The sequence below is a fragment of the Meriones unguiculatus genome, chromosome 15, assembly GCF_030254825.1.
Source record: "Meriones unguiculatus strain TT.TT164.6M chromosome 15, Bangor_MerUng_6.1, whole genome shotgun sequence".
Taxonomy (NCBI): Eukaryota; Metazoa; Chordata; class Mammalia; order Rodentia; family Muridae; genus Meriones; species Meriones unguiculatus.
Window position 1 is genome coordinate 3,097,212 of NC_083362.1, and position 26,954 is coordinate 3,124,165.

Sequence of the window (26,954 nt, forward strand, 5' to 3'; positions counted from 1 at the left end):
TGGAGGACAGGGACGGTGGCCGCCCCGTTCGCTCTGCATCCACACCTCGGAGCCAAGGCCAAGGGTGGTGCCCACCCAGGGATTTCCTTCTAGAAGTGAGTTTTAAATGCACTAAGTGCCAGGGCACCCCTGCTTCCTCAATGAACTGAACGGAGGAACTGAGCAGCAGATCTGATGCTCCACCTGGACAGTAAGATGGAGACGGAACCATCACCAGCTGCCTGGGGGAACAGGGACCCCTGAAGTGATGCCAGGCCCAGGCTCTGTCGGGATGCAGGCCCTTCTGCAGTCATGGCAGAAACATTACTTGGGGGTGGGGGAGATTATCAGACAGGGCAAAACCTGACCGTGACCTCAGGCTGGAGGGAGGAGTCTGGACTCCTGAGAAGTGCCTCTCTTCCATCCCCACAGGGCCTCTAGGCTGGGAGTGCCCCCACTGCAGGAGGGCTTCCGTGGTTCTCTGACCTCAACCCACCTGACTCAGGCTGACTGGCCCCACTGACAAGCTTACAAAGGGCCCATCGGTTTTCTGGGTACTACTGCCGCCTCACAGCCTGCCATTCACAGGTCCGTCCTCCATCACTGCGGGCCCGGCTCCACCACGGGAGCAGACACCCCCGGAGCTTGAAGAGCTGGGCAGGGGCGGAGACTTTGCTGACTAGGATGAGGGGTTGGCCACAGAAGATAAACCCACCATCTCTGTCCCTTTGCCTGCAGGTCACAGGAACTGGGCCCAGCAGCTCAGCTCTGGCTAAAGTTCAAGTTTACACCCAATGCGTCCATCAGAGAAGCTCCTGGACCAAGAGCAAGGGCAGAACCAGAGAACTGGTCCCTGCCACCTGAATATCTCAATCTCTCTCACACGCGCGCGCACGCGCGCGCGCGCGCGCACACACACACACACACACACACACACACACACACACACACACACGGTGGTGGTGGTGGGGGACAGGGGATGACAGGCCAGGCCTACACCCAGGTTTATTCAGAAGCAGCGGACAGGCAGGCCTGGAGACGAGGAGGTCTCTGAGCAGACACCTGCAGTAGGAAACCCTGAAGGGAAGGAGTGGGGTTCTGAGACGAGGAAGCTGCACACAGCTTTCTATCTAGTCGGGCATGGCAGGACTCCATGCAAAAGAGGGAGGCAGGCAGATGGGATCAACCGCCCCCTGCTACTGCGTACATTCCCATGCCGGGAAGAGCCTGCTGGCTCAGAACCCCTGTGCAGGCAGAGGCCACACCGCATCCCCGGAGCTGAGTCTGTCTCGTCTGCTTGGTTTCAGCGGCAACCTAGCTGCAGGCCTGTTTAAGAAAATGTCCTGAAGACGCCCGCTCCCTTTGCAGTCCCTGGCTGGCTGGCTTCCCTCTAGGCGGGGCCAGGTACCCAATTCCCCTTCTCTAGAGCTTCACATTTGCCCACCACAGAGATGGCTGCTCCCACAACCACAGGTCCCAACCCCAATCCTAGCTGAGCCTCCGAGCGCACAGACAAGGCCTTTGATTTTGCCTGCCTCTGGACAGCAGCTGTCTCCACACGCAAACCTGCCTGGTGGGCTCCCAAGTGAATTAGGCTCACGGCAGCTTTCTCGCTGTGCCTGACCAAAAGTGACTCACCAGGAACCCAGAACTACCCTGCTTCTACAGCAGAAATGTGAAGACAGCTCTGGGCCAACGAGGGCAGGGACGCCCAGAACAAACACAGAGGCACAAATGGTGAACGCGGTCCGGGACGGTTGGTGTTAACTTGTTTGTGCTGATCTTGCTATTTTAAAGCAAATGGACTCGGAATGCTTGAAAAGCCCATCAGGCAACGTGCAGAGTCATCCAAGGCAGAGGCGCATACAGCTGCAACTGTGCAGAAAATGGAGTCTCAAGGAAAAAACAACAAAAAACAAAACGGAACAATTGTGCACAGTAAGACTTATTAAACACCAGGCTCCCGAGCTGGGGAGCAGCCTGAGACCCTATTCCTTCTGCTCCCCGCTAGGTGACGTTGCAAGTGGCGGCCTGCGAGCACAGACTGCAAAGTTCTCACCTAAGGGCCCCAACCTCACCACCTTCCCCTAGACCTTAGGAGCCCCTGCAAAAGGCGCGCCTGAGCCGCGCGCAGTGGAAAGGCGCAGTGGAGAGAGCGACCGGTCCCTGGGGAGAAAAGAGAAACCCAAGAGGCTACTGTGGCAGGCAACACCGAAATCAACGTTACACAGGACTTCACTGAGCAAGTGCCCGTAAAGTTTGCCATTACGCCCCTCCCGGAGTTCTTAACCGAGTTGCCATTTCTGGGTTAGGGCTCTGCACACACGCACGTACACGTCCTCGATTGCCCACACGGTCGGTGGGCTGGTTAATCGGGCAAGCCATCTCAAAGGCGGCCGGCCGCTAAGGCGACCAGCAGGGCCCTGGCTGCGGGCCCGGGGCGCAGGGAGCGGAGCGGTGGGGACACCGGGGCGACCTCGCGTGGCTACAGGGCGAGGCCGCCCTCCCGAGCCTCGGGGCCACATGGCGCCGCCCGCACCCAGACGCGCACTGACCTGGCTCGCTCGCAGGCAGCCGAGAGTTGTTGGCGCGGGCTGCCAGCACCGGAGCGCTCTACAGCAGCCAGCCGGGGACTTGGCCGGAACCAGATCCAGCCGGCTGGACAGTGACGCAGGCGCGTCTGCGCCCCCCCGGCGTGTGGGCGTGGCCTCTGCCGGTGCACGTGCCCGCACCTCCCGGCTGTGCGTAAATCGTAAATTGGGCATGTGTGTGGCCTCATCCCTGTACAAGCAGGGCTGTAGCTGGGTTGCGCGTTGCGGACCTGGGTTCCGTAGCTCTCCACACAAAATCTGGAGGTGGAGAGGCTCTCAGCAGTTGGAAGCACTTGCTGATCTTGCAGAGGGCCCGTTGGGTTCCTAGAACCCACAAATATCTGCATTTCCAGCTCCAGAGGGGCGCGCGCGCACAGACGCACACACACACACCCCACACACAAAGTGAACAAACGAACGAACGAAAGAATGGATGGATGGTTGAATGAATGAACAGGGACAGAAAAAGGAAAACCCAGTGATCCTTCTGCCTGGGCCTCTAAGTGCTGTCATTACTGGAATAAGACACCTTGCCAGGTTGGTTACGCACATGCTGCACGTCCGCACCAAAGCCCCTGGACCTTGGCAGTTGGGGCAGTACGGGGACGCACCACGGCTGATGGCAGGGCCTGCGGTGAAAGGAGAAAGTCTGCTCCCGAGCTTTTGAGGCTTGTGCGCTCGCCGTTCGTACAGCACCGAGAGGTCCGCCCACTGTAAGCGCTGTCAGGAAGCAGGGCTGGCATTTCTGGGGACACGCGGAGGAGCTGTGGCATCAGAGCGGGCCACGGACAGGGCACAGAGTGGCAGCCTCCAGTGGGGACTCGGAGGTGGTTAGATCCTCTGTGCTATTTTCCAACAAGGTAACCCCTAACTATTTCAAAATACAAAGTTGAAAATAGCAAAGGTAAAGGAGAGGGGAGAGTACTTTGTGCATTGGCTGTCCTAGCTAGTGCTTTGTTTTTTTGAGGAACAGCAATTGAGAAAATGCCTCTGCTAGATCGGCCTGTAGGCAAGTCTGTGGGTGCGTTCTTTTTCAGGTGTTTGTTAGTGCTTGATATGTGAAAGCCCAGGCCACCGTGGGCAGTGCCATCCCTGGGCAGGTGGCCCTGGGTGCTGTAAGAAAGCAAACTGGTTAGGCTGCAGAGAGGAAGGCAGTTAACAACTCTTCCGAGGTGTCTGCTTCAGTTCCTTCCTTGAGTTCCTGTTCTGACTTCCCTCTACCCTGTGTGACCTAAAAGAAATAAACCCTTCCCTCCCCAGTTGCTTTTGCTAACTATGTTTTATCACTCTAACAGAGAGCCTAATAACTAAGACAGCTGGGATTGGCTGGGCAACCCAGGGCACCCACCCCAGCAGAGCCACTGGCTGATGGTGACAACCTTGGGGAATGAACTCAGCGGTGGGAAGCCCTCCCTAGACTCAGCACCTCCCGGCAGACCAGCCTGGGTTTCCTCCGCCTTCCTTTCATCAGGCGAAAAGGTGAAAATCTCAGGGGTGGAGAAAGCCTAGCCCACGTGACACCTACCCCCACAAAACAACCCCGCCGGTTTCCTCCAGCCTGGCGGACAGCGGCGTGCATCTGTGTGATGCTCTCTGTGGACTTCTCCAGCCTGTGCCATCCATACCCGGCTGGCCAGATCTGGGGAGCTGGGCCCTTCGCGCACATTTCTGGGGAGAGAGACAGCTGCTGCCACTTGACTGACAGGTGGGGCAAGCAGTGATTGAAAGGCAGAGTCCCAGGCACCTGCTGTGCACAGCACGAGGGAAGTGTTATCTACGTGGCTTTCCTTCCTTCCTTCCTTCCTTCCTTGAGACAGAGCTTCTCTGTGTAGCCTTAGCTACACAGATCTGCTGCCTCTGCATCAAAGGTGTGTGCCACCCTATCGACTAAAGGTGTGGACAGAAAAGACACCTCCCAGTACACTCTAGTCTGTAGCCATACAGAAAGCTCCAGGGGATCCAACTGTTGTTCCTGGGGCAACAGCGTGTGTGTGTGTGTGTGTGTGTGTGTGTGTGTGTGTGTGTACCTTTGAAGGGCCTCACTTATTTACATAATGATTTAGGGACTGGAGAGATGGCTCAGGGGTTAAGAGCACTCCCAGAGAACCGGGGTTCGATTCCCAGCATCCGTACCAGGCAGCTCACGACTGCCTGTAACTCCAGCCCCAGGGATCCCGGTGGGCACTGCTGGAACAAGGTGTCTGCACAGACAGGTACACATACTTCAATAAAGAAACAGAAGGGAAGGAGTGCCAGGAGTACGGCTGCATATGACATCTGGTTTCCTTTTCATTTCTTCTTTCTAAAAATTCTTTTTAGATTATTTCATCTGTGTGGAGGTTGCGTGTGCAAGCGTGGTGCCTGTGGAAGTCACAAGAGGGCTCTGGAAATTAGCCTTCAGTCCTCTGGGAGAGCATGGAAAGCTCTTCTCGGCTGACTCATCTCTCCAGCACCTCCCCACTTCCCCTTTTCTTTTTGGAGACCTGATTGTTCTGTATGGCCCTGGCTGTTCTGGAACTCAGACCAGCTTGGCCCTGAACTCACCGGGATCCACCTACCTCTACCTGGTAAGGTGTGTGCCACCATACCTGGCTTCCATTTGGTTTTTAGTTCCGTGTAGACTCCGGGGACTGAACTCAGGGCATCAGGTTCGCACGGCAAGCACGCTTACTCACGGAGACAGCTCACTGGCCCAGGTCTTACTATTTCTATAAACGTTTATTTATTTACTTGGCGGGGGTGGTGATCACCTCCTCACCCCCCACAGAAGAGCACACGCACAGAAGAGCACAGAAGAGTCTCAGAGGGCAGAGGGTAATTTAAGGGAATTGGTTTTCTCCTTCTACCTGGGACTGAATTCAGTCGGCTTGGCGCCAAGGGTCTTTACTGGCTAAGCCTTCTTTGCTGAGTGTGGTCTCACTCTTTAGCTCAGGATAGCCTCAAACTTAAAGCAATCCTGCTGCCTCCATGCCTGGTGGGAGTTGGGAGCAGCAAAGCTCTGTGAATACAACTGAGTGCTGTCGAAGGGTATCAACACCAAGCTGGGTTGAGCTTGCACTGAGCTCTTGTACAAACCCTTTCAGAGCTTCTGAGAGAGATGAAAACTGTTAGGTGGGCAATGGAGATGGCTCAGCGGGAACAGTCTTGCCCTGTAGATGAGGGGACCCAGGTTTGGATCCTCAGGGCTTTAGTTTCTTTTCCTGCTGTGATAAAATGTCCTGACAAAAGCAACTTAAGGGAGGACGGTTTATTTTGGCTCACAGTTCAAGGTCAAGGCCACCATATCAGAGAAGTCAAGGCAACAGGAACTAGAAGCAGCTCATAACATGCTGTCAGGGAACAAGGTGAAATGAATGCTCAGCTCCCTCTCTCTATTTACACAGCTAAACTCCCAGACAAGGGATGTTTCTGCCCATAATAAAGATGGGTCTTTTCACATTAATTAACATACTCAAGATAATCCAGAACAGGAATGTTTGTAGGCTTGTCTCCCAGGTGACTCTAGATTCTGTCAAGCTGATGATTAACACTACCTGCCACGCCTGGCATCCAAGTAAAGAGCTAGGCTTGGTTTGCTCACGTTAATCCCAGTACTGGGGGGAGGGGGGGAGACAACAGGATGCTCCCTGGAGCTCCCTGGCCAGCCAGCCTAGCCTAATTAGTGAGCTCCAGAATCAGGGATTGTACTGGCTATTTTTATGTCAACTCGGCAGAGGTTGGAGCCTCAGGAGAGAGGGACTCATTGAAAGAATGTCTCCATAGGATTGGCTGTGGGCAAGCCTGTAGGGGATTTTCTTAATTAGTGATTGGCGGGGGAGGGCCCAGCCCACTGTGGGTGGTGCCATCCCTGGGCTGGTGGTCCTGGGTTCTGTAAGCAAGCAGGCTGAGCGAGCCACGATGAGCAAGCCAGCGAGCAGCACCCTCCATGGCCTCTGCATCAGCTCCTGCCTCCAGCTTCCAGCCCCGTTGGAGGTCCTGTCCTGACTTTCTTCGATGATGAACAGTGCTGTGGATGTATATAAACCAAACAAACACTGTCCCTCCCAAGTTGCTTCGGTATATGGTGCTTTGTCACAGCAATAGTAACTCTAAATAAGACAGGAAGAGACTTTATATAACAAACGAGGTGGGGAGAGACTGAGAAAGACACCAGATTCTGGGCTGCACACCGTGATTGCACGAATGCACATTGCTGTGGCTGGACCACCCTCACGGCAGCCCACCTGTTTTGAACACTCCACAGGGAGCCCGACTGAAGAATATCGTCACAGAAACGACTGTTCACCAAACCTCGGTAAATTCTAGATTACTCCGCAGTCCTTGGCCAGGTTGGAGTGGGGCGCGTCTAGCTTGTAGCCCAGCGGATGGCCTAGGGTTGGTACAAACAGAACCCTTCATTTGCATGCAGCCCTGCTGTGATTGGTGAGAGCACGCTCACCACACCCTTTCCTGAGTAAGCAGCGCCCTGCAGCGATGAGCTCAAGCGGGGGGGGGCGGGGGGGGGCGGGGGGGGGGCGGGGGGCCTCTTCTTGCCTTTGTTTGTTCTGGTTTTTGGAGACGGGGAACACTCAGGCCTGAGAAGTGTCCCCAGTAGCTGCTGCCCCTGCTTTGCTGATGGGTGGCTGCCTGTCTTAGGCCTCTACTTCTGCTGTTCAGTGCCCATTTCAACAGCTTCTTGACCGCTGTGGCTCAGTGGCCTGGCTGGCTGCTGCCCACTGCAGGCTTTCTGTTTTTCTCTTAGCATGTGGATGTGTGCGCAGTGTGCGCAGATGTATGTGTGTGTGTGTGTGTGTGTGTGTTGTTGTGTGGGCCCAAGGAGCCTCACTTCCCATCTGATTACCTGAGTTAAGATCTTCCACTTGGGCTTAGAGCTCACGTGACTAGTCTACCTAGCCAGCTTGCTCTGGGGAGCCTGTCTCTGCCTTCTTCACACTGGAGTTACACGTCATGCCCAGCAGGCACTTCGTGGTTGATGGAGATCTGAACAAGGGTCCTCACACGTGTACAACAAGCATTTTATCCAATGAACCATACCCCAGTCCCTTGCCAGCATTTTATTTTTGGCAGGGGCAGTGGCAGTTGCGGGGAGATAGTTCAAGACATTTTCTCTGTGTAATCCTGGCTGTCCTCAAATTTAGAGATCCTCCTGCCTCTGCCTTCCAAATGCTGGGATTAAAGGCGTGTGCCAAAAAAAAAAAAAAAAAAAAAAGGCGTGTGCCACCACTGTCCAGCTCCTTGCCAGTCTTTTATTGGGCCCAGTGCCACAGGAGGAGGGGACTGGCTGTCTCCCAGCTGAGTGGCTGACATGCTTATATAGTTAAAGAAGGGCACTGTCCCCAATCACAGCAAAGCTAGCATGCAAATGAAGGCTTCTATTTGCACCAATCACAGGCTAGGTGGAGGGGCAACGCCCTCCCCGTGGCTAATGTGCAAATAGTTACAGAGTCCTCTTGAGTTTGCTTAGGCTTGTAACAGCAAAAGGTCTGGAACAAGCTGTTTGCAACGGTCCTGCCTTCAGGAGCCCGGAGCTATCACTTGAGAGTTTAAATTTAAAGCAGCCACTGCCTTTAGGGTCATTCACTGGGCTCATTTGGTTGATAGTTCCTTTGCCCAAGGCAACCTGGCAAGCAAGGGAGCACCCAACAGCTGCCAGTTAGGGAGTCTCATTGCCCATCCCCCAGTGTCTTTGCTAATTAGATTTAAAGAGCTCATCATTAACACTAATAGTGTTACGATTTTTGCGGCGTTAGGACCTCAGCTGCCCAGCAAGAGGCGAGTGCCTGTTTCACTGGGGTCAGCCCAGAAAACCAAACAGAGCACCCCTGTGCTACATGAAGCCCAGCTCCAGCCCCCGACACTGTGCACAGGAGTGGACTCCCTACGCGCTGTTCTACAGGCACACTGAAGGCCCCCGTTCTTCTAGGACACAGTGCTGAGGTGGGTCAGCCTGTGGCCCTGTGTGTTTTCATCCACGCTGTCCTCCCCTGCTCTGCTACTCTCAGCTGGAATGTTCTCTGCCATTCAGTGCAATAGAATGGCCGTGAGTGACAGGGGCCCAGGCAGCAAGGGTGACCTTCTGTGGATCTGTGTGTCACAGAGGCACACCATAGCAAGGGGTCCTTGGAGCTACTATATCCCCAAGGTGAGGCAGCAGTGTCTGTGGTACGGTGGTGTCACTCTTCCCTGCCTCCTCCCTAGTCAGGAGTGGCCCAGCGGCCCCGCAGCTGGGGAACAGTATCTGGCACACAGACCAAATAGGACAGGCCGGGGGCGAAGTCAGACGCATTCGCCTCTATTTTTAGCACCTGCCAGCCGGAAAACCACCTCCTTCTGCTTCCCTTTTCTCCAGCTGCTACTGCAGGGCCAGAATGTCCAGGTCTGGAGCTCCCAAAGCCTCAGGCTAGGCTGTGCGGATGGAGCAGGGCTCCCAGGGCGACAGGACAGGCTAAGGGGCTTGGTGCCTCCTGGCAGGCCCCCATGTCTGGTTGCTCCTAGCATGCATGCAGGCAATTCCTGCCATTCCTGGAGTCTCCCTGAGGGCCTTGGTCAGGACAGATGCTCCATTAGCTGCAAGTCTCAGGCACCCCAGTTTGTCCCCCACAGAAGACCGCAGAGCAGTCTTCTCAGCGTGAACTGAGTCACTGGGTGCCAGGCTCTCCTCTGCCAAGAGCAACTAAAAGTGACCTGGGGATTATCTCGAGGCCAGAGCGCCCAGCTACAGCTGGAGAGGCAGCCTGGCCCTTCTTATGTTACTTACTGGTGGGAAGACTTACTTCCACCGAGGACAGAAAAGGCCCTGGAGAGCAGCCAGGGAAGAGAGGTCTGATGAGAAGGGATGGAAAGGGTGCCAGGAAGGAGCATGACACCCATGCTGGCAAAGATAAGCCCTGTGGCTCACCACACAGGAACCACAGCTTCAAGGGAACTTGGACCACCCGTTCCGCTTCCAGCTCAACGCCTCCGCCTTCAGCATAAGCTGAATAATCGATCAATCGGTCAGGTGTGATGGTTTTCACCTCACATCCCGACCCGTGGGAGGTTCAGGCAGGAGGATCACAAATTCAAGGCTAGCCTGGGCTATATAGTAAGACCCTATTCCCCTCCCTAACCCCCTAAAAGAAGTCCGAGATGCTAGGCCCTTAATGGCATTCAGTCATATTCATATAATTCTACACATAAGATATTAGATTTATTTATTGGGAGAAATCCTAACACAGATCAGCTAGCTTTAAGTGCTCTCTGGGCGAGGCTGGCCTTGATCTTCCTGCCTTCTCAGTGCGGGGATGACAGGCATCCACCACCGTCACTTGTTCATGTGAAGGTGGGGGTGGATGCTGGGCTTTAAGCATGTTAGAAAAGCATTCTAGCAACTTAGCTACACCCCCTATTAACTTAAAAACATCCCCTCCCCAAGCCAATGTGTTCCCTGGAATCAAATCTAGCTAAAGATGCACAAATGCACAAGAGAAAGTGGAGAAAAGGGGGAACCGCTGCTGCTAGTGAGGGCAGATGTACCCCCCAGACCCCAGAAAGGAGCAAATGCGAAGTCTTGGCAAACAGGGCGACTCGGGTTCCTTCCCAGCAGTCCTCAGTGCCCTTGTTGTGGAATGCAGCTGATCTTATCACTGCCACTCCAGAACAGCCAGGAAGACCTGCCAAGTTCCAAGAATGTGGCCCGGGAGGGGAAGTTCCGGCGTTTCCATGGTGCTGGGCCTCAGCAGGGCACTGGGCTGCGGCATACAGACTCGTGACCACAGCGTACATGGCACGAATGAAGCCTGAGCAGGGGCCGCGCCTGACCCCTGCGGCACAAGGGAGGCCAACTCCATGCGATTTTCAAAGCCAGCCCCGGAGAAGGAGGTCAGACACAGCTTCACACACCTCCACCACGACCAAGAAGTCTAGTCCAGGGCTAGCTGGCACAGCAGGAGGCTGTCTGCACTGGGAGGCTGAGCTAGCCTACAGCTCTCCTCAGTCGTGAATGAAGCCTCTGGCAGGTCCCTGGAGGCCTGACACTCAGAGATGGGCAATCCAGCCCAGGCTCTGACCAGAAAACCTTGAAGGCTCAGGTTCTTTATTTATGGTTCTTTTATATGTGCGCCTACGGAGGCCAGAGGTCAACTCAGCTGCCATTCCTCAGGAGCTGTCCACCTTGTCTTTATAAGACAGCGTTGTTTGTTGGGGTGGTGGTGGGCTGAAACAAGCAAGTAAGCTAGGCTGGCCAAGGGGCCCCCAGGGACCGCCCGCCACCGCCCCAGCCCTGGGAATATAGCACATGCTACCACCCTCCGTCTTTCTGACACCAGTCCCGAGATGAGACACAGTTCCTGTGCCTGACTGGACGATCACTCCGGGGCCCTCCTGGACCGTCCTGTTTCGACAGTCTTGCTTTGTAACCCCAGCTGACCCAGAATTTGCTGTTGAGGCCACACCAGCCGTGGATTTATGGCAGTCCTCTTTGCCTCTCTCCTGGAGCGCTGACATTACGGATGGGCACCGCCATGTCCAGCTGGCTATCTCCAGTGTGTGTGTGTTGTTGTTTGTTTTTTAAGACAAGATCTCATGTGTCCCAGGATGCCCTTCAAGTCACTATGCCTCCAAGGACAGCCTTGAACTTCTGACCCCCCCTGCTCTACCTCCCGAGTGCTGGGATTGCACCATGCACCGCCTCTGGCTTATGTTTTGTCTGAAGATGAGAGGCAGGGCTTCCTGAACTTCGGCAAATACTGTAAACGGCATCCTTTCCTTTGCACTTTCACGTCGGGCAGCACCTACAGTGGGTCAGACTGCCCTCCCGCGACAGTTCCGCCTAGGAGCCTCTAGGTCCGGGAGGCTCGGGCCGTGGAGAGTACAGACTTGGATGGGGGCAGGTGCACGGCCGGCCTGCGTTCCAGCGGCCAGGGGTGGCCTCGGGGACTGGCCGTTCGGGCTGGGGGCGGGGCCTGCGGAAACTAGGCAACGGCGCCAAGAAAGGGGCGGGGCCTCAGGAGCCGTGGGTCGGGAGAGGGGGCGGGGCCTAGCGGCGTTGCTCCAAAGGCGGGGGGGGGGGGGGTCCGGGGGTGGGGCGGGATGGAGTCACGTGTGTACACAGCCCCCGCGGCGTGCGCGCCGTGAGCTCCGCTGCCTCCTGCGAGCCCAGCTGCCCGCCCGCGGCCGGTGCGCGGGGCCGCCGCCCAGCGAGCGGTGAGTGGGGCCCGGGGCGGGGAGCCCCTGAGAGCTCCGTCCCGGGCGGGAGGGAACCGCGCCAGGCAGCGCTGGGCGGGCGCCAGGGGCCGGGCGTGCGGTCCTGAACCCCCAGCGGGCGGCGGGTCTGCTGCCCGCCTAAGAGGACGGGCTCTCCTGGGACGCTCCGGTTACCGTCTTCGTCCCTTTTGATGCTTAAGAGCGTCAGGAGATGTGGAACCTCTGTGTAGAGATAGCGGAACTTGTGCCATCCGCCTGGACAGCCACTGGGCACGGGAGGCAATGCCAGCAACTAGAAACGGCAGGTGAAGGGATAGAGCTCCTGTCCGCAGGCATGCTGACTAGGGCTAACTTAGCGCCCGCTGTCCGGAACAGCACCTGCCACTTTAGCGCGCCCCGTCAGTGATTATGCTTTTGAGAGCTGCATTCCTGCTTCTGTCCTGACCCAGCAGCCCGACATCAGTTTCCACCCCCGCATCTCCGAATGTATCAGAGGCACTGAGAACCTGAGCACAAGCTAGCTTTAAATTAATACCATTGAATCGGCTCCGGACATGTCCCGAGGCCACAGGGACCAGACACTATCACCGAGAGCGCAGAGACACTATTAATAATTACACCAAGGGTACGGTCACATTACCCATGACCTGTCATGTAGCTCTTGGAAGAACTTCCACAAGGGCCAGGGCCTCAGGTGCCTTCCAGAGCACGTGTGTCAGAGCAGACGCGGTGCCCCTGTGACTTGTGAATGGCCTCGTGAAGAAAGGTGAGACCCAAACCTAATGGGAGGGAATTCAGGTCAGGATGTGTAGGCTGAGCAGATCCACCCGGCTGTGCGTAACTGGCATGTGCCAAGTCGGGGGCTGGGGGAGAGATGCCTGGGGGTTGGCAGGCCGCAGGAGTGGCTTGCTGCTCCCTGGGCTTGCTCTCCTCACCCCATGAGATCCCTTGGAATTCTGAAGTGCCAATGATTCCCTCCTTTAATGACCCCAACATCCTGAGACACATCAAGGCCGTGCCTCTGTGGAGTTGGTGACTATAGGTCTACAAAGTAAGTGCTCACGACTGAACTTCTGGTTTCCCTGCCCTAGTTACTTCCTCCTGCCTGCAGGCTCTTAGCTTCCCTGTAGCCAAAGCAGGGCTTTCTCTAACCCACATGTCTGGCTGGCCAGCACTGGGTCACATCTGTCCAGAGGCTCTCAAAGGCCCAGGACTCCAAACCCCACAGAGGCTTCAAAGAGCAGAGGGGACTGTTTGCAGAGGGATGTTCTGAGATGTTGCTGACAGATTCCCGCATCCTAAGACAAAGCAGAGGGGCAGGGTGACATGGGGCAGGCAAGCTGTGCACCCCAGGGTCCACCCTGGGCACCCTCCTACGAACCAGCAGGAATGCTAGCAGTTTCCCCGTTTGAGTTAGGGCCAGAGTAAAGCTATTGGAGGGAGGACTGTTGTGATCGGAGCAAATGTGACATGTTGAGTAAAAATTACCAGCAGAGCCGAGATAAGATGGGTGGCTTTGAGCACTTCCCTGCAGGCGAAGCCCCCCCCCCCCCAGTTGTTTTAAAAGCTGGGTTCTGGGGGCCCAGATGGGGTGCATGCCTACCCAGTGACTGAAATGGAGACCTCATCTGTTTGCTCCTTGCAGTTCTAAGGGTGCCTCTATTTATTTCCTTGTCTGTCCCCCTCATCTTATCCCCCTCCCTGTCTTGTGTCTGAAAAGGTCTCAGATTGTGATAGTCAGGGAAAGGAGTTTATCTAGTAAACGGAGCTAAAGAACCAGGTCTGTCTTCCTCCAGGTTCCCACTTAGGGAGATGTAGTCTGGTGTTGGCCTATCTGTCCCCACCCAGCTTTCCTGCAGCTGGCAGCGGGTGGCTCCTCTGCACGCAGACAGGGTGCTGTGCCCAGTGCATCTGAGGCAGGCCGCCTGGCCCGTGCTCCTTTTTATGTGTTGTGAACTGTGAAAAACAAAAGGCTGTGAGAATCAAAATCACTCATGTACGTCATTCAGCTTTCTTATCACATGCCAGGAAGGCGCAGGGGTGGCTACAGGAATCAGCCTGCGCAATCCGCGTGCACAGAGAGCCTGCCTGCCACAGCCTCTGCCTTCCTGAGGCGTGAGCTCCCACGGCTGAGTGGTGCTTGCCAAGGCTTCTGATCCTCACTATAGAGGGACGGAAACATCTAGAAGTCATTTTTTGAAGCAATTTGTTTAAAAACTTACAGCCAAAGTTGAGGGTCGCCTGGCGCAGAGCCAGCAGGTTGCCTCATGACAAGCCATTGGGTCCACAGCAGCTGAAGGCCTGAGGTGACCGACCACATAGAATTTAGGAAGAATTTAGGGTGTGACCACAGTCCTGCAGAGGGGGCGCCGCCTATGTGTCCACAGTCTAGCCTGCTGTCCTTTCGTTTACATATCTTCAGCCAGGCACTAGGGCACAGCAGAAACGCCTCACCATCTCCAAGGCTGGAATGGGAGATGGTGTCGTCCCATGCCTGGCTGAGGGCCTGTGGGGACAGGGGTCAGAGAGGTGTTCCACTAGATGAATGGGGAGCAAGGACCTAGGTAGGTCAGGACCTGTAATGAAAAGTAGGCTTTTCCACTCCCCTCTCTTTTCAGTGGCATTGGGTGGAAGCCAGGACCGCACTGAGCATGGTGGGCAGGCGGTCTTGGGGTGACCGCTGAGTCACCCTCGGCCTCTCACTGGGGAGTCTGGGCAGATGATCTGATAAGCCTGGCAGCCTGTTGACTTTGAGGCAGGGTCTCTCCCTAGTTGCCCAGGCTGCTCTTACATTGTTACTCTGTAGCCCCGACTGACTTTAAACGGACTCGTCCGCCCTAGCCTCCCAAGTAGGTAGGGTATCAAGCTTGTGCCACCACACCTGGTAGACAAGTGGTGCCAGCCTGCGTTGTGGGGCAGCAGGTTACAGAGATGCCCCTGAACAACAGAGGCGGGGCTTCCTCTGTGACAGGCAAGATGAACCATGGAGTGTCGGATGCGTGTGCGCCCAGCCACTCAGGAACAGGGGCCTGTCCCTGTCCGTCCCCTCCGGGCTACTGGCTGCCCAGGGCCACAGCAAATCACTATTTTTCACTGGATCTGGTTATGCTGTAGTTAGAGGAATTCACTAGTAACAGGCTAATTTAGGCCCCAGGGACTCTTCTTTTTAAAAAGGCATAAAAAAAAAAAAAAAAAAAAAAAGTCAGTGCTCACATGTAAGTGCTTTCGCAGCTAGTCTGAGAATGGACTCCTGCCCTTGTCAGTTTTGCCCACGAGCGGGCTCACTGCTGTGTACTGCTGAGCTGGGAACCCCGTGAAATGGCACAGAGCCGCAAGAATTTTAAGTTACTGTCGAGCATAAAACAACCCTCCCTACCCCCAGCCCTTCCCTTCCCCATCCCGCAGAAAGCAGTGAACACAGGCCAGCGAAGCCAGTTGTTTATCCTGTGGTTTAATACTAGAGAAACATCGGGAAGCTCACTGTGCCATCATCGAGCCCCAAGCCAGAGCAGGCAAGACACTTGCAGGGCCGCTGCCACCTGATGGCCATGTAGGGGGAAGCCAGAGTGAATTTTGGAAGGTCCTCCTTGACATCTGCCCTGGTGGCTGCACCGCCGCCATCGCCCATGAAGGCTCACATGCTCTCATGGCCATCCTCCCTCTACCTCCCTCTTCCATGTGTCAGTTGACAGAGTCTGAGCAAAAGGTCACAGACCAGCTTCTGTTGCTCTCATGACCGCAGGGGGTAAAGGCTAGAGCTCTGTGCCCAGTGTTTCCTGCACTTATCAAGCACCTTAGTGTCTTAGCTCCCACCCCGTGCCCCCCGCCCCCATGCTTAGGAGGAGTCTAAAGTGGGAAGACTGAGGGACAGGATGGGAGGGGCCTGCTAGCCAGAGGGGCGGAGTCTGGAGGCAGAGGGCTGTCAGGGGAGCCTCACTCCTGCTGCGTTCTGTCGCAGGAGGAGGGGCTAAGCTTCCAGAGCTCTGTGCACAGGCTCACAGCACAGGCTCATTACCCCACGTCCATTTTCACAGCCCCTCCTGCAGCGCGGCACGCATCAGGCCATCAGGCCAGCGTCTAATCTGTACGGAAGGGTGTGACTTAGGGCTTGGCAGAGCAGCTCATGCCCGTAATCCCAGCAAACAGGAGGCTGAGACAGGAGGATTATGAATTCAAGGCAAGCCTGATCTTCAGACTGAAACCCTGCTTAAGATGAAAACAAAAAGCCCACCCTCTATTGAAGGCTAGCACAACTGTGTCTGAAGCGCCCTGATGTGGCCTGTTGGTGACACAGAGGCCGTGGGTGCTCTGAGGGGACAGGACCCATCGTGTGCCAATCCCTCTCCCATGCTAACACCAGGCCCAGTCACCACTCTCAACTTAGCCCTTGCCACAATTAAGGGAGAGAGCTTGTCTGATGCTCAGGCCCCGGATCCTCTGGTGACCACAGATGCTGCGAGGTGGCTGTGCACGCGCCGCGCCGCACCACAGGGCGTGTTTCACTCCCACCTGCACCCAGCTCTGAGCTGGGACCTGCTGACTGGCAGCACAGTGCCCTGGCCAGGCGTGCTCGTCTAAGGGTGAACCTGGGCTCCCAGTGCTCAGGCAGCAGTGGCAGGAGGGTCACAATTTGAGGCCAGCCTGGGCTACCTAATGAGACCCTAGCCTCATCAAAGTCCAAGACCCCAGAGTTACGCCCTCAGGACCTAGAGTGAGGCAGGGAACCTCCCCACCTGGACAGGTACCTCTTGGGACTGCGAGTCATCTCAGAACAGCTTTGCTTGTGCCAAGACCCCCGTTTTGCAGGTCCCTGTGGGCTGGGATCCAGATGGGGTTACTTTCCCTGTCCTCCTGGAAGGCCCAGGATGAGGGAGAAATGAGGAGGCACAGGAGAGTGCGGATGCATCAGATCTTTCCTTCTGCTAACCGGCTTCAGGAAGGCGTCCCTGCCTTCCGCCAAGAAGGGCAGAAGGGCGCTGGACACGGAGGACTGCTCAGCAGGAGACCTCAGAACCCGGAGGGCGGTGTCTGAAGGGAAAGAGCCACCGCCTATGCGCCCACCGGCCTGCTCAGCTCCAAGTGCTAATTAGGCCTCACCCCACCCGGATGGAGGCGGTGCTCATTACCCGGCCTTTCTGTCGGGCTTGGAAGGGTGATCAACAGGTTGGCCGAGGTCACCCCAGAGTCAGCAAGGCGGCTTGGGCAGGAAACAGGAATGCAGAGCCCCAAGTTCTTGTAGCTATTCTGAGCTGCCACCCTGGCTGGGGCGAGGGACGGTCTTTACAGCCACTGTCATTCCCTCCGGTCACCTGGCTCAGGCACCGAGGTGAGCCTCAGTGCTGGCGAGGGGCCTCACAGGCTAGAGTCACCCTCCTGCCTCCCTGGTCCTGACGCCTGCTCTGGTCCTCCAGCTGATCTCAGCCCTCTTGACACCACGCCCTGCCCCTCCCTTTGCTGCTTTGTGGGGCTGAGGAAGAGAGGGCAGGAAGCCAACTGGCAGAGGGGTCCGGCTGAGTGAGGACTGCTGCCACACACAGCCAGGAGTGGCCCCTGCCCCAGTCAGGCTGGCCTCCTTGCCTTCTCCTTCGTCCCCTGCTGACTCCACATGCTGGAACCTTAAGTGCCTTCAACCTGAGGTTGTGTTAGCTGTTGCTTGTCTCATGGTGTGCACATGTGCGTGTGCATACAGTGTACAAGAATGTGGAGGCCAGGGATCAATATCCGTGCACTCTCCCATGGGTCTCTGTTTTATTTCTGAAGACAGTCTCGGGGGAGCCGGAGCTCACCGAGTCATCCTGATGGGCTGGCCAGCAAGCTCTGGGGATCTGCCTGTCTCTGCTTCCCCCATGCTGGAGTTACACACATACACAGTCACCGGCTTCTCACACAAATGCTGGAGCCCAGGTCCTCTCACGTTTGCACAGCAAGCGCTTTGCCAACTGATCTGCCCCCTTACTCTTTTATGAATGCAATTAAGAAAACAAAAGCAAGTCTGAGAAAGGGCAAGCGATCACTAGCTTGTTAATGAATTTGTTAATGAACTAACTGCAGTCTCCCTGGGTAGCCTGAGGCCTATGTGGGCCTGGCTCCCCTGCCTTCTTAGCTGAGGTTCCCCATGCTTAGGTGAGGGGATGGTCAGAAGGATAGACTGCTGACCTACTACAGAAGGGCTCCCATTAAAGATGGCCTGGGGTTGGCCAGATCCTGAGGGTTAGTGGGCAGCACCTCCCAGGTCATGTGGGCTGCCCCAGTGTCCCCTGCGGTGGACATATCCAGGCTCAGTGGAGCCTGAAGCTAGCAGGCCTTCAGAGACAGGGAGGTCAGAGGGAACCAAAGCCCACTGATGGGGTGGGGGCCACCCAGAGCTGGCTGGAGGACTTAGCAAGGTGGGGCTGTGATTTGGAGGAGCCTGTGGCTGCCAAGTCAAGACTGGCAACCAGCAGGAGTGACAGGGCATTGACTAGGAGATAGGGTCAGGGGCTGGCATGGCTTGAGAGGTGTGTGGGAACCAAAAGAGACCTCGGTATGGCAGGAATTGTGGGGGAGGGTTTCAGGGATGGGAACAGCCAAAAGCAAGAATGGAAGGTGTGATGAGGGCAGGGTCTGGTGGGAAGAGGAGGAGGAGGGTAGTGCTGGGAGAGAGGGCTGAAAGGTGAGGGGCAGAGCATGCTCAAGCTTGGGCTGGGCTGCTGGGCAGCGCTTTGTGACAGGAGGGAATGTTTTCGCCCTGGTCCACTGAAGAGGGGCTGACAGCAGTTGCCAGGACCCCAGAAGTTGGGTTCTGAATAAACACTGCGCTCTCTCGGGCAGCTTGCAGATGAAAATGGGCAGCATGTAACACATTCTGGGAGCACTCTCCAGGCTGACTCCACCTCTGCTGTCTCCATGTTGCTATGTGGGGTGGCACCTTCCCTGTCAGTGGGCAAAGTCAGATGTCACCTGACAGGCACAGAGTACCCCTCTGTGGAGACCACCAGATGATCCCCCACTACACACACACTGGTTTGTGATCCAGTTTCTCAGGAAGGAAATTACCAGATGGCCTGGTTAACTAGAAAGACAGCCTAGCCCTGGTCAGAGGGTGGAAACGGAATCATTGTTCACTGGCTACAGGAAGTCCACCTTCTCCAGCAGCAAGAGGAACAGGAAGGAAGCAAAGATGCAGGGAGACAGGAACCCTGAGAGGCCTGTGAGTAGACCCACACTCACAGACCACGGGGGGCAAGCCCCCCAATAGCCTTCTATGGCTAGGGAGACTGTGGCCTCAGTCGGACATTAGTTCAGGTGCCCACAGGCTGAACAGGCAGAGTCCCACTGTAGGCAGCCCCAAGAGGAACTGACTAGACTTGGGGTCCCCATGGCCAGAGCTTACAGCCAAGCACTGACTGTCTGTGGTACTGAGGGCTTGCCTGCTGCTCCAGCTGTCCCTCCCCAAGCCGCAGCCTATACCTTAAGGTGGGGAGGGGACACTCTCGGGGTGGCCACAGGGACATTCCCAGGGCAGAGAAGATGGGACGTAGGCTCTAATGATTACTCATGTGTGACGCAGCCCACACAGCCACTCTGCTCTTGGGATCTCCCAGTTAGGCCTGCCCGGAGAAGTCACCTCCTAGGAGCAAACATCACAGAGAACAGTAAAGAATGCCATTTTTTAGAAGATAAATGAAAGCAAGCATTATCCTGGCTCTTTTTTTTTTCTTTTTTATCTAAAATAAAAGTTCTAGTAAGTAAGAAAATTTCGGAGAGCAGTTACCCCTAGCTCCTAGACGAGGCTTATCAGCTGGTCAGCACCCACAAGCTGGCAGAAACACGCCCCTCTGCGATGCATGCAGGCTGGATAAACAGCACTGTGCAGCTCTCAGACACAGGGGCCAGCAGCACGTGAACACAGAGGGAGTCCTAGCCAGACAGACACTGCTCTGCTCGCTCTCCCTGAAGCCCAGCTGCTCGCCCAGCGTGGGCCCGGAGCCCTGCCTCTTGCTCCACTTCTCACTGAAGGCCATTAGCAGTCCGGGCAGCTGCTGTGCCCACCAGCTGCATGGGGACGCAGTGGGCCAAGTGTGCCCGCCAGGCGCGCATTCTGTAGCCAAGAAGTAGCTCCCGCCTGCTTCGTGGCTGTAGGCCGACAGGTCACATGCACACACATCTGGAAACGCACGTGTGGGAGGCTTGGGACCCCCTGCCCCAGCTCTGATGTTTTCAATTCTAAGCCTGCCCTGTGCCACCGCTGTGCCATCAAAGAGCCTTGTGTGTCCCTGGGCCCGCAGTGAAAGCAGCCAGCATCTCTATGGCGGAGGCTCAGCGAGGTCCAACTATTTTTGTCCTTAGTTCTACAGACAAACGTCTGTTCAGTTCATTTCCCCAAGGGAAAAGGGGACTCAGGACTGAACCACACTGCTCTGGACCTGGCTGCCTGTACCCAACCTGCCAGGCCTCCCTGCCCAGGGGCTGGATGCTCTGCAGGGCAGATGCAGGGTGCACCCCACCCCCGCACAGAGCAGAGGATGTGAGCACACTTGATCTGGAGGGCAGACTGTCCAAGTGCCGCCTCTCCTCTCGAAACCAGCTGTAAACACAGATAGGGAGGGGCCTCCGTGCCTGCCAAGGGAGGCAGCAACTTTGTGAGTAATTGACTCAAGGAAAACAAGTGTGGCAGGCAGGAGCGTGTGCGGTGCTCACGCGTCGCTGGCTGCCGCCACAGAGTGGCCCCGGGGTTCCCGAGAGACAGGCGCTGGCCTTGTCATGCTGCCTGTTGCTGACCTCTGGAGCCCACAGTACGAAGGAAGGAGGGACTTGAGATAAAGGTAGGAGCCTGGCGGCTGTCACTCACTGCTGCTGGCTGCCTGGGGCTGGGGATGAAGAGGCCAGGGAGGGCAGCCGCGTGGGAGGAGAGAACTGATGACCCGACACCATGGAGAGCCTCACAGACACAGAGAGACAGGGCAAATCTGAGTTCCTGGACAGGTCTGTGCAGTATATGAAGCGCTGCAGAGGCAGGTCTGAGTGAGCGAGGGCCCAGGCCCTGCCATCGGGGTTGGGGACTTGTGGGCTCTCAGCCCCCGTCTCCATGCTGAGGAAGAAGGTTAGAGGGGACCAGGCAGGAGAATCTCCATAAAGCCTGGGTTCCTGAGGCTGCACCAGGTCAGCAGGAACGTGGCTGTGCACAAGGTTCCGACAATGTGTTCAGCCACCGTTGGCCACCAAAGCCAGGCAGCCTAGGAGACCTGTTTGGGGGCTGGGCATCGAGCCTTTCATAGGAGTCGTGTGTCAGATATCCTGGGCTTCTGTGCTAAGTGCTCAGGGAGGCAGCGCAGACCAGAAGGAGACAGAAAAGCAGTGCCTGCAGAGGTAACCAGAAATGAGAGACGCGGCACGTTCAGAGAGAGGAGGCGCGTTCGGGAGCAGGCCAGGACAGTGCTGGTGTACAGGACCCTCCAGCAGCCAGGCTCCAGCCCCCCAGCCCCAAAGCAGGCAGGGGTCACCAAGGGAAACCCCTGTGTGGCAGAGGAGGCGGCAAGCATTTGTCCTGGAAGGAGGGCAGGGCTTGGCCTTGCTTTCTGTCATCCACTGCCCTCGCTGCTGGGGGCAAGGACTGCGGCGTACTTACTCGGTGGCCGCCCATGCGCGTCTGAAGGAGGGTTCTAGCATCGCCTGCTGAGCTCAACGGCATGTGCCTGACCAGGGGAGGGGGCAGGCTGATATCCAGCCGCGCAGCCCCCCTGGAGCAGACTGTAGAGTGGGGTTCTCCACTTTCCTCCTGAAGAGCCTCCTCCTCCCCCTGCCGCCAGCCCGAGCCCCAGCAGCGCCCCCACAGGGGCAGGGGCCCCTCCTCTCACCGCTGCAACCCATGGCCCAGTCAGTTCACTCTTGTGGGCCATATAAAGCGCACGGAGAGCAGCCCCTCGGTGAGTGCTTCCTCCCAGCGGGGCCCGGGCCAGGCGGGACCAGCGCCAACACCAGCAGCCTGGCTTCCTCGCTTTGTCCCCGCACTCCGGGAAACAGGAACGCGCGCTTCCAGTGTGTCTGCTCGGGATGCTTTTTCTTTTTTGATTTTACGGGCAGGAGGTCTGGTTGAGCCAAAGTATAGCTGGAATGTAAAGTGTCCACCCCACCCCCAAAGAACGGGCATCCCTGAAGAAGAGGAACGCCCTCCAGAGACCCACTTGCTTGCCAAGGGGCCAGCCCTTGGCAGTCTGAGGGGAATTATGTGGACACAATTGGAGTGTCCATGCTCAGCCCCCAGCTGCATCGGCCCCAGAGGCGCCTGGGCCTTCCGCACACCCCCAGGACCCTTCTCTCAGGGTGCAGTGCAGGGGCTACAGGTGTGCAACACTCGGATCTCACATTTGTGTAGACATGTGCTTGTGCTGGCACAGCCTGCTCCTGTGTAACACACACACTTACACGCACGCACATCCTCCTGTCCCCTGTGGCACCGGACATGTCTGTCCACATCCTACCAGATGGCAGGCTCTGCTTATGTCTTCTACATAAGACAGACAGAGTGAGCGGGATAGCCATCGGGTGGGGATGGTGGTTGGGGCAGCCTGGCATAGCCAAGTAGTGTCAGGTTCTGTGGGTTCTATCCCCAGAGGGTCCCCCAACCGATGCCAAAAAGCAGCAGGGGCTTGGCTTTGCGGGTGGTGACGAGCCACAGGCAGCGCTGGTGCATTCATGGCACCGGAGGGCACACGTATCACACTCCTAACAGTTTCTCCAAAGCCTCTGACGGGTCACCTGGGACTTTGGTTTCCTTTGGAGTCGCACCATGGATGTCCTTGAAGTCTCAGAGACCTGGCTCTAGCAGTCTGGCCTGGAGCCCCCTGTTCACAGACACCTCACAGACAGAGCTTCCTGGTGCCTGGGCACTAACCCTGCCCTTCCTCTCTCCACAGAGCTGCGGAGCTGGCGTAGGCTGCCATGTGGAGCTGTGGCCCACTCAACAGCACAGCGTGGGGTGAGGAGCCGCTGTGCCGGAACCTGCGCCTGGGGCTGTGGGTCCTGTCGCTGCTCTACCTGGGGGCAGGCGTCCCCGTGGGCCTGGGCTACAATGCCCTCCTGGTGCTGGCCAACCTGACCAGCAAGAACAGCATGACCATGCCTGACGTGTACTTCGTGAACATGGCTGTGGCGGGGCTGGTGCTCACGGCGCTGGCACCGGCGTACCTGCTGGGCCCCACCCACTCCAGGTGGGCCCTGTGGAGTCTCGGCAGCGAGGCCCACGTCACGCTGCTCATCCTGTTCAACGTGGCCTCCCTGGTGACCATGTACTCCACCGCCCTGCTGAGCCTGGACTACTACATCGAGCGCGCCCTGCCCCGCACCTACATGGCCAGCGTGTACAACACGAGGCACGTGTGCGGCTTCGTCTGGGGAGGGGCAGTGCTCACCAGCTTTTCCTCCCTGCTCTTCTACATCTGCAGCCACGTGTCGTCTCGAATCACTGAGTGTGCCCGCATGCAGAACACGGAGGCGGCGGACGCCATCCTGGTGCTCATAGGCTACGTAGTGCCGGGTCTGGCCGTGCTGTACGCGCTCGCGCTCATCTCCAGGATTGGGAAGGGAGACACGGCCCTGGACCAAGACACCAGCAGGCTGGACCCCTCGGTGCACAGGCTGCTGGTGGCGACCGTGTGCACACAATTTGGACTCTGGACACCTTACTACCTGAGCCTGGGGCACACGGTGCTGGCCGCGCGGGGGAGGCCCGTGGAAGGGCACTACCTGGGCATCCTGCAGGTTGCCAAGGACCTGGCCAGGTTCCTGGCCTTCTCGAGCAGCTCCGTGACGCCGCTGCTCTACCGTTACATCAACAGGGCCTTCCCCAGCAAGCTCCGGCGGCTGCTGAGGAAAATGCCCTGTGGACGCCGGCACTGCTCCCCAGACCCTGCGGCCGTGCAGCAGGTGATGGGGGCGTAGCTGGCCCCTCCCTCCCTGGTCGGCGAGGAACACTAAAATCCAACTGGAAGCGTAGCACTGTTCCCCAGGCGCACGGCGCTTCTGTCCCCATGCTTTAGGCAGGATGGCACAGGGGTGCATTTCTCCTGACATTTTCTATCTTCTCCTGAAAGGCCAGTCTTGGTCTTAAGCCGCAGTGTGGAAAGTGGTGGTGCCTTGTGCGAATAGGCTGCTTCTAACTAACCTTCCCACCTTCCCCCCAAGGTGTGTGCCTTCCTCCCAGGGATAGCTTCAAGGTCCATGTCCTCACAAGCAGGCTGACCCTCCCTGGTATTTGGGCTTTCTAAATGAAGTGATGAAATCTAAAGCCAGTATTTATACTTCGTATTGACACAATACTTGATTCCCCTCTTATTTTTTTAAATAAAAAGTGTTAGAAAAATGCCTAGTGTTCAGATGCAGGCAGGACAGAGGAACGTGGCTGTCGCTGGTATCAGTGTTCTAGCCTGAGGACAGGACAGTGTCCCTGTGAGGCCTGCTTCGGCTACACGGTCATCGCTGACAGTGGCAGCGGTGGAGCACGGGCCCCTCCCCAGCCACAGCCTCTCCTCTACCGAGAAATGGTCTCAGGATAGGCCTGGCTTTCCAGTGCCTCAGTGTATGCACATGAAGAAATGGAAGAGAGAAAGTTCTGAGGTGATAAAGCGTTAGCTGGGCATGGATGGGAAAGGCAGGACGGTAGGACAACCAGCATCAGGGGGAAGGGCCCTGCCTGGCCAGTTTCACACAGCTGTGGGGTGGTATGCGACCAGGTTCACCCCCACAGATGTCTGGGTCCAGGCCTCCCCCATGTGCCTCTGGGGCCGTTTGCCATCCTTGTATTTGGTAATTGTTTACCGTGGGCATGAAAAGAACTCCCTCCCTCCCCATCCTGTTGCTGCCACCACCCCATTCTTCAGGGCTACCCTGCAGGCCCACAGCTCCCTGCTCCCCGTTTTCAGAGAGCTAACCTGGCTGTTTCCTCGGAAGGCTGGTGTGGTCTGGACTCCGTGGCCTTCCTACATGTCCCCGAGGCTGGTCCTGGCTGCTTGGGAACTTCAGCTATGACTTAGTGGCTTTAGTTTAGTAGCTATCTGTGCAAACTACATTTCCTCAGATGGTGACTGCCTGAATTAGTTTGCCTTAGGAGAACTAGGGAGATAGATGAGGTCCTCAGCCCTGGCTGTGGTCCACTGGGCATGTTCTGTGGGGCTCGGCTCCCCGTGAATAAACCACAGGGCCAGGTTAGACAAGAGCCTTCAGAGTTGCTTATGGCTGTAGGGTTTTGTTTTGAGGTCTTTAAAGTGGCAAGCCTGATGTTCCCTGCCCTTCCCCGCCAGGTGGGCAGCTGAGTGAAGGCCCCGAGACTCTAATGGCTGCCAGGCTTCCCATCCTGATGGCCACACTGACCACTTTAATGCTTGTTGAGGAAACAAGACCTCTCACCATGAAGGTTCTAGCTGGGCCTGGCCTGCAGGCCAACTGTAATTCTCCTATGGGTGAGAGCAAGCCTGGGGATCAAGGTCAGGGCAAGCAAAGGGCAGCCTGAGCTTTGTGGGTCATAGGGGAAATGAGATCCAGGTGGGCGGGGCTGCCTGTGACGTGGTGCCCCGGTTTAAGGCAGTCCCTGCCTTTGCTGACCATTTCACACCCTTTGCTCCAGGCAGACGTCCTTGGGGGGACTCTGTGCCCTGGAATCCTCCATCCCGGCCATCCCAAGCAAAGCGGGGAATGGCTCAAATCACATTCCTCTGTCGCACTTTCTCAGTGGCCTTAGGTTCAAACTGGCCTGGTTCTAGGGGACCCTTGAGGGACTGGAAGCCAGGACCCTGTGACTGGCATCAGCTGTACTTGTCCTGCAGGGGTAGCTCAGTGGACACCCGGATGCCTGCCTGGGAGTGGTGGCCATCTGCAGTGCAGACCCTTTCGCTGTAGAGAGGCCCTGGAACGAAGCGCCCTCCCGGCCAGAACCTCCTCCTTGCCCCAGCCTTCCACCACAGATGCCCAAGCGCTCAAGTTACTCATGCTCTGACCTTTGCTGTCTGTGACCCTGTCCTTCGCTCATCCCGGGGGCCCCCACTGTCTGTTCCCCAAGTCTTCTGCCTTGCACCTCCCAAAGCAGGAAAGAACCTACAGCACATAGAGGTTACTGCAGTGGTGTGGGTGTTATGGGTGTGCACTGTGTGTGTGGTGAGTGGGTGTGGTATGTATGTGTGGGTGTATGTGATGTGGGGTGTGTGTGTGTATGTGTGTGTGGTGTGGGTGTTATGGGTGTGCACTGTGTGTGTGGTGAGTGGGTGTGGTATGTATGTGTGGGGTGTATGTGATGTGGTGTGGGGGGGTGGGTGTGGGTGTTGTGGGTGTGCACTGTGGGTGTGTGGTGAGTGGGTGATGTGGGGTGTGTGTGTGTGTGTGTGTGTGTGTGTGTGTGAGAGAGAGAGAGACTCAGTGATTCTTTCTTGCGTGAGTTTAAGGTGCCAGGCAGAAGAACACTTTTCCCCAAGGATCATTCATTCGGCTGTCATCACTTCTTGATGGTTACAGTTTACGATGAATGCTTTTATTTTCAGTAACTCACACGAAAACTTGCTGCACGTCAATACTTAGGATTCCAGAGAGTGAACTTTTCTTGGGCTTCCTTCACGATGCCACATGGCATGACGCAGGAAAGCAGACCCATTGCTCCCTGGGGCAGATGTACCCAGGAACCGACAGACACCTGTTCTGTTGGGGAGAGCACGTGGCAGAGGTCAGACCAGAGAGAAGTTATGACCTTAAACTGCATGTCCAGTTCTTGGGTTTTAAGCCTGTGGGAACATATGGGAACATTCTTATTCCTGGTCTATTCCCCCGTCCCCCGTGGATGGTTCCATTTGCCGAAATTCTGTGAATGTGAAAAAGAAACTACTGATGAGATTCACACATCTTGACGACTATTAAATTATTTAACACTCAACACCCTGCTTCCTTTTTCTTTTTTTTTTTTTAATGGTGCGGAGACTCAAACTCCAGGGCTTTGTACCAGCACACCAATGTCTGATTTCCTAAAATGTGCGTTTCTAGGGGTGATGTGCATCAGGAACCAGCAAGCAAAGTGCCTTCAAACTGGTTGTTTCTTGGCTGAGGATGCAGCCCAGTGGGGGACTGCTCTGGCATACACAAAGCCCGGGTCTGGTCTCCGGCGCCTGCACGGCCCTACTGTGGTGATGCGTGCTTAGAAGTCCATTATCAGGGAGGTAAGGAGTTCAGATCATCCTTGGCTAC

At 56.6% G+C, this 26,954-nt stretch overlaps 2 protein-coding genes across 7 annotated transcripts in view; one reads left to right on the forward strand and one right to left on the reverse strand.

Moving 5' to 3' along the window:
• The window catches only part of C15H7orf50 (chromosome 15 C7orf50 homolog), a 96,121-nt gene that overhangs the window by 10,970 nt on the left and 58,197 nt on the right, over positions 1 to 26,954 (reverse strand). Inside the window, exon 1 of one of the 4 annotated variants that reach the window (XM_060367986.1) lies at positions 21,361 to 21,522. The exons of the other annotated variants lie outside the window; for them this stretch is intronic. Coding sequence (XP_060223969.1) covers positions 21,361 to 21,423 — 63 coding nt within the window. The 5' untranslated portion in view covers positions 21,424 to 21,522. Of the gene's footprint in view, positions 1 to 21,360; positions 21,523 to 26,954 lie in introns of those variants that run through there. 4 annotated transcript variants of the gene reach the window in all.
• On the forward strand, positions 11,630 to 26,646 carry Gpr146 (G protein-coupled receptor 146). Of its 3 annotated transcripts, none has more exons than XM_060367982.1 (2): positions 11,630 to 11,753; positions 22,649 to 26,646. In XM_060367982.1, the coding sequence occupies exon 2, from the start codon at positions 22,674 to 22,676 to the stop codon at positions 23,670 to 23,672; it is 999 nt and encodes a 332-aa protein (XP_060223965.1). In that variant the 5' UTR covers positions 11,630 to 11,753; positions 22,649 to 22,673; the 3' UTR covers positions 23,673 to 26,646. The 3 variants fall into 3 exon arrangements, with proteins under 3 accessions (XP_060223965.1, XP_021496406.1, XP_021496407.1); XM_021640731.2 differs by lacking the exon at positions 11,630 to 11,753 and adding an exon at positions 11,836 to 12,519; XM_021640732.2 differs by lacking the exon at positions 11,630 to 11,753 and adding an exon at positions 18,366 to 20,557.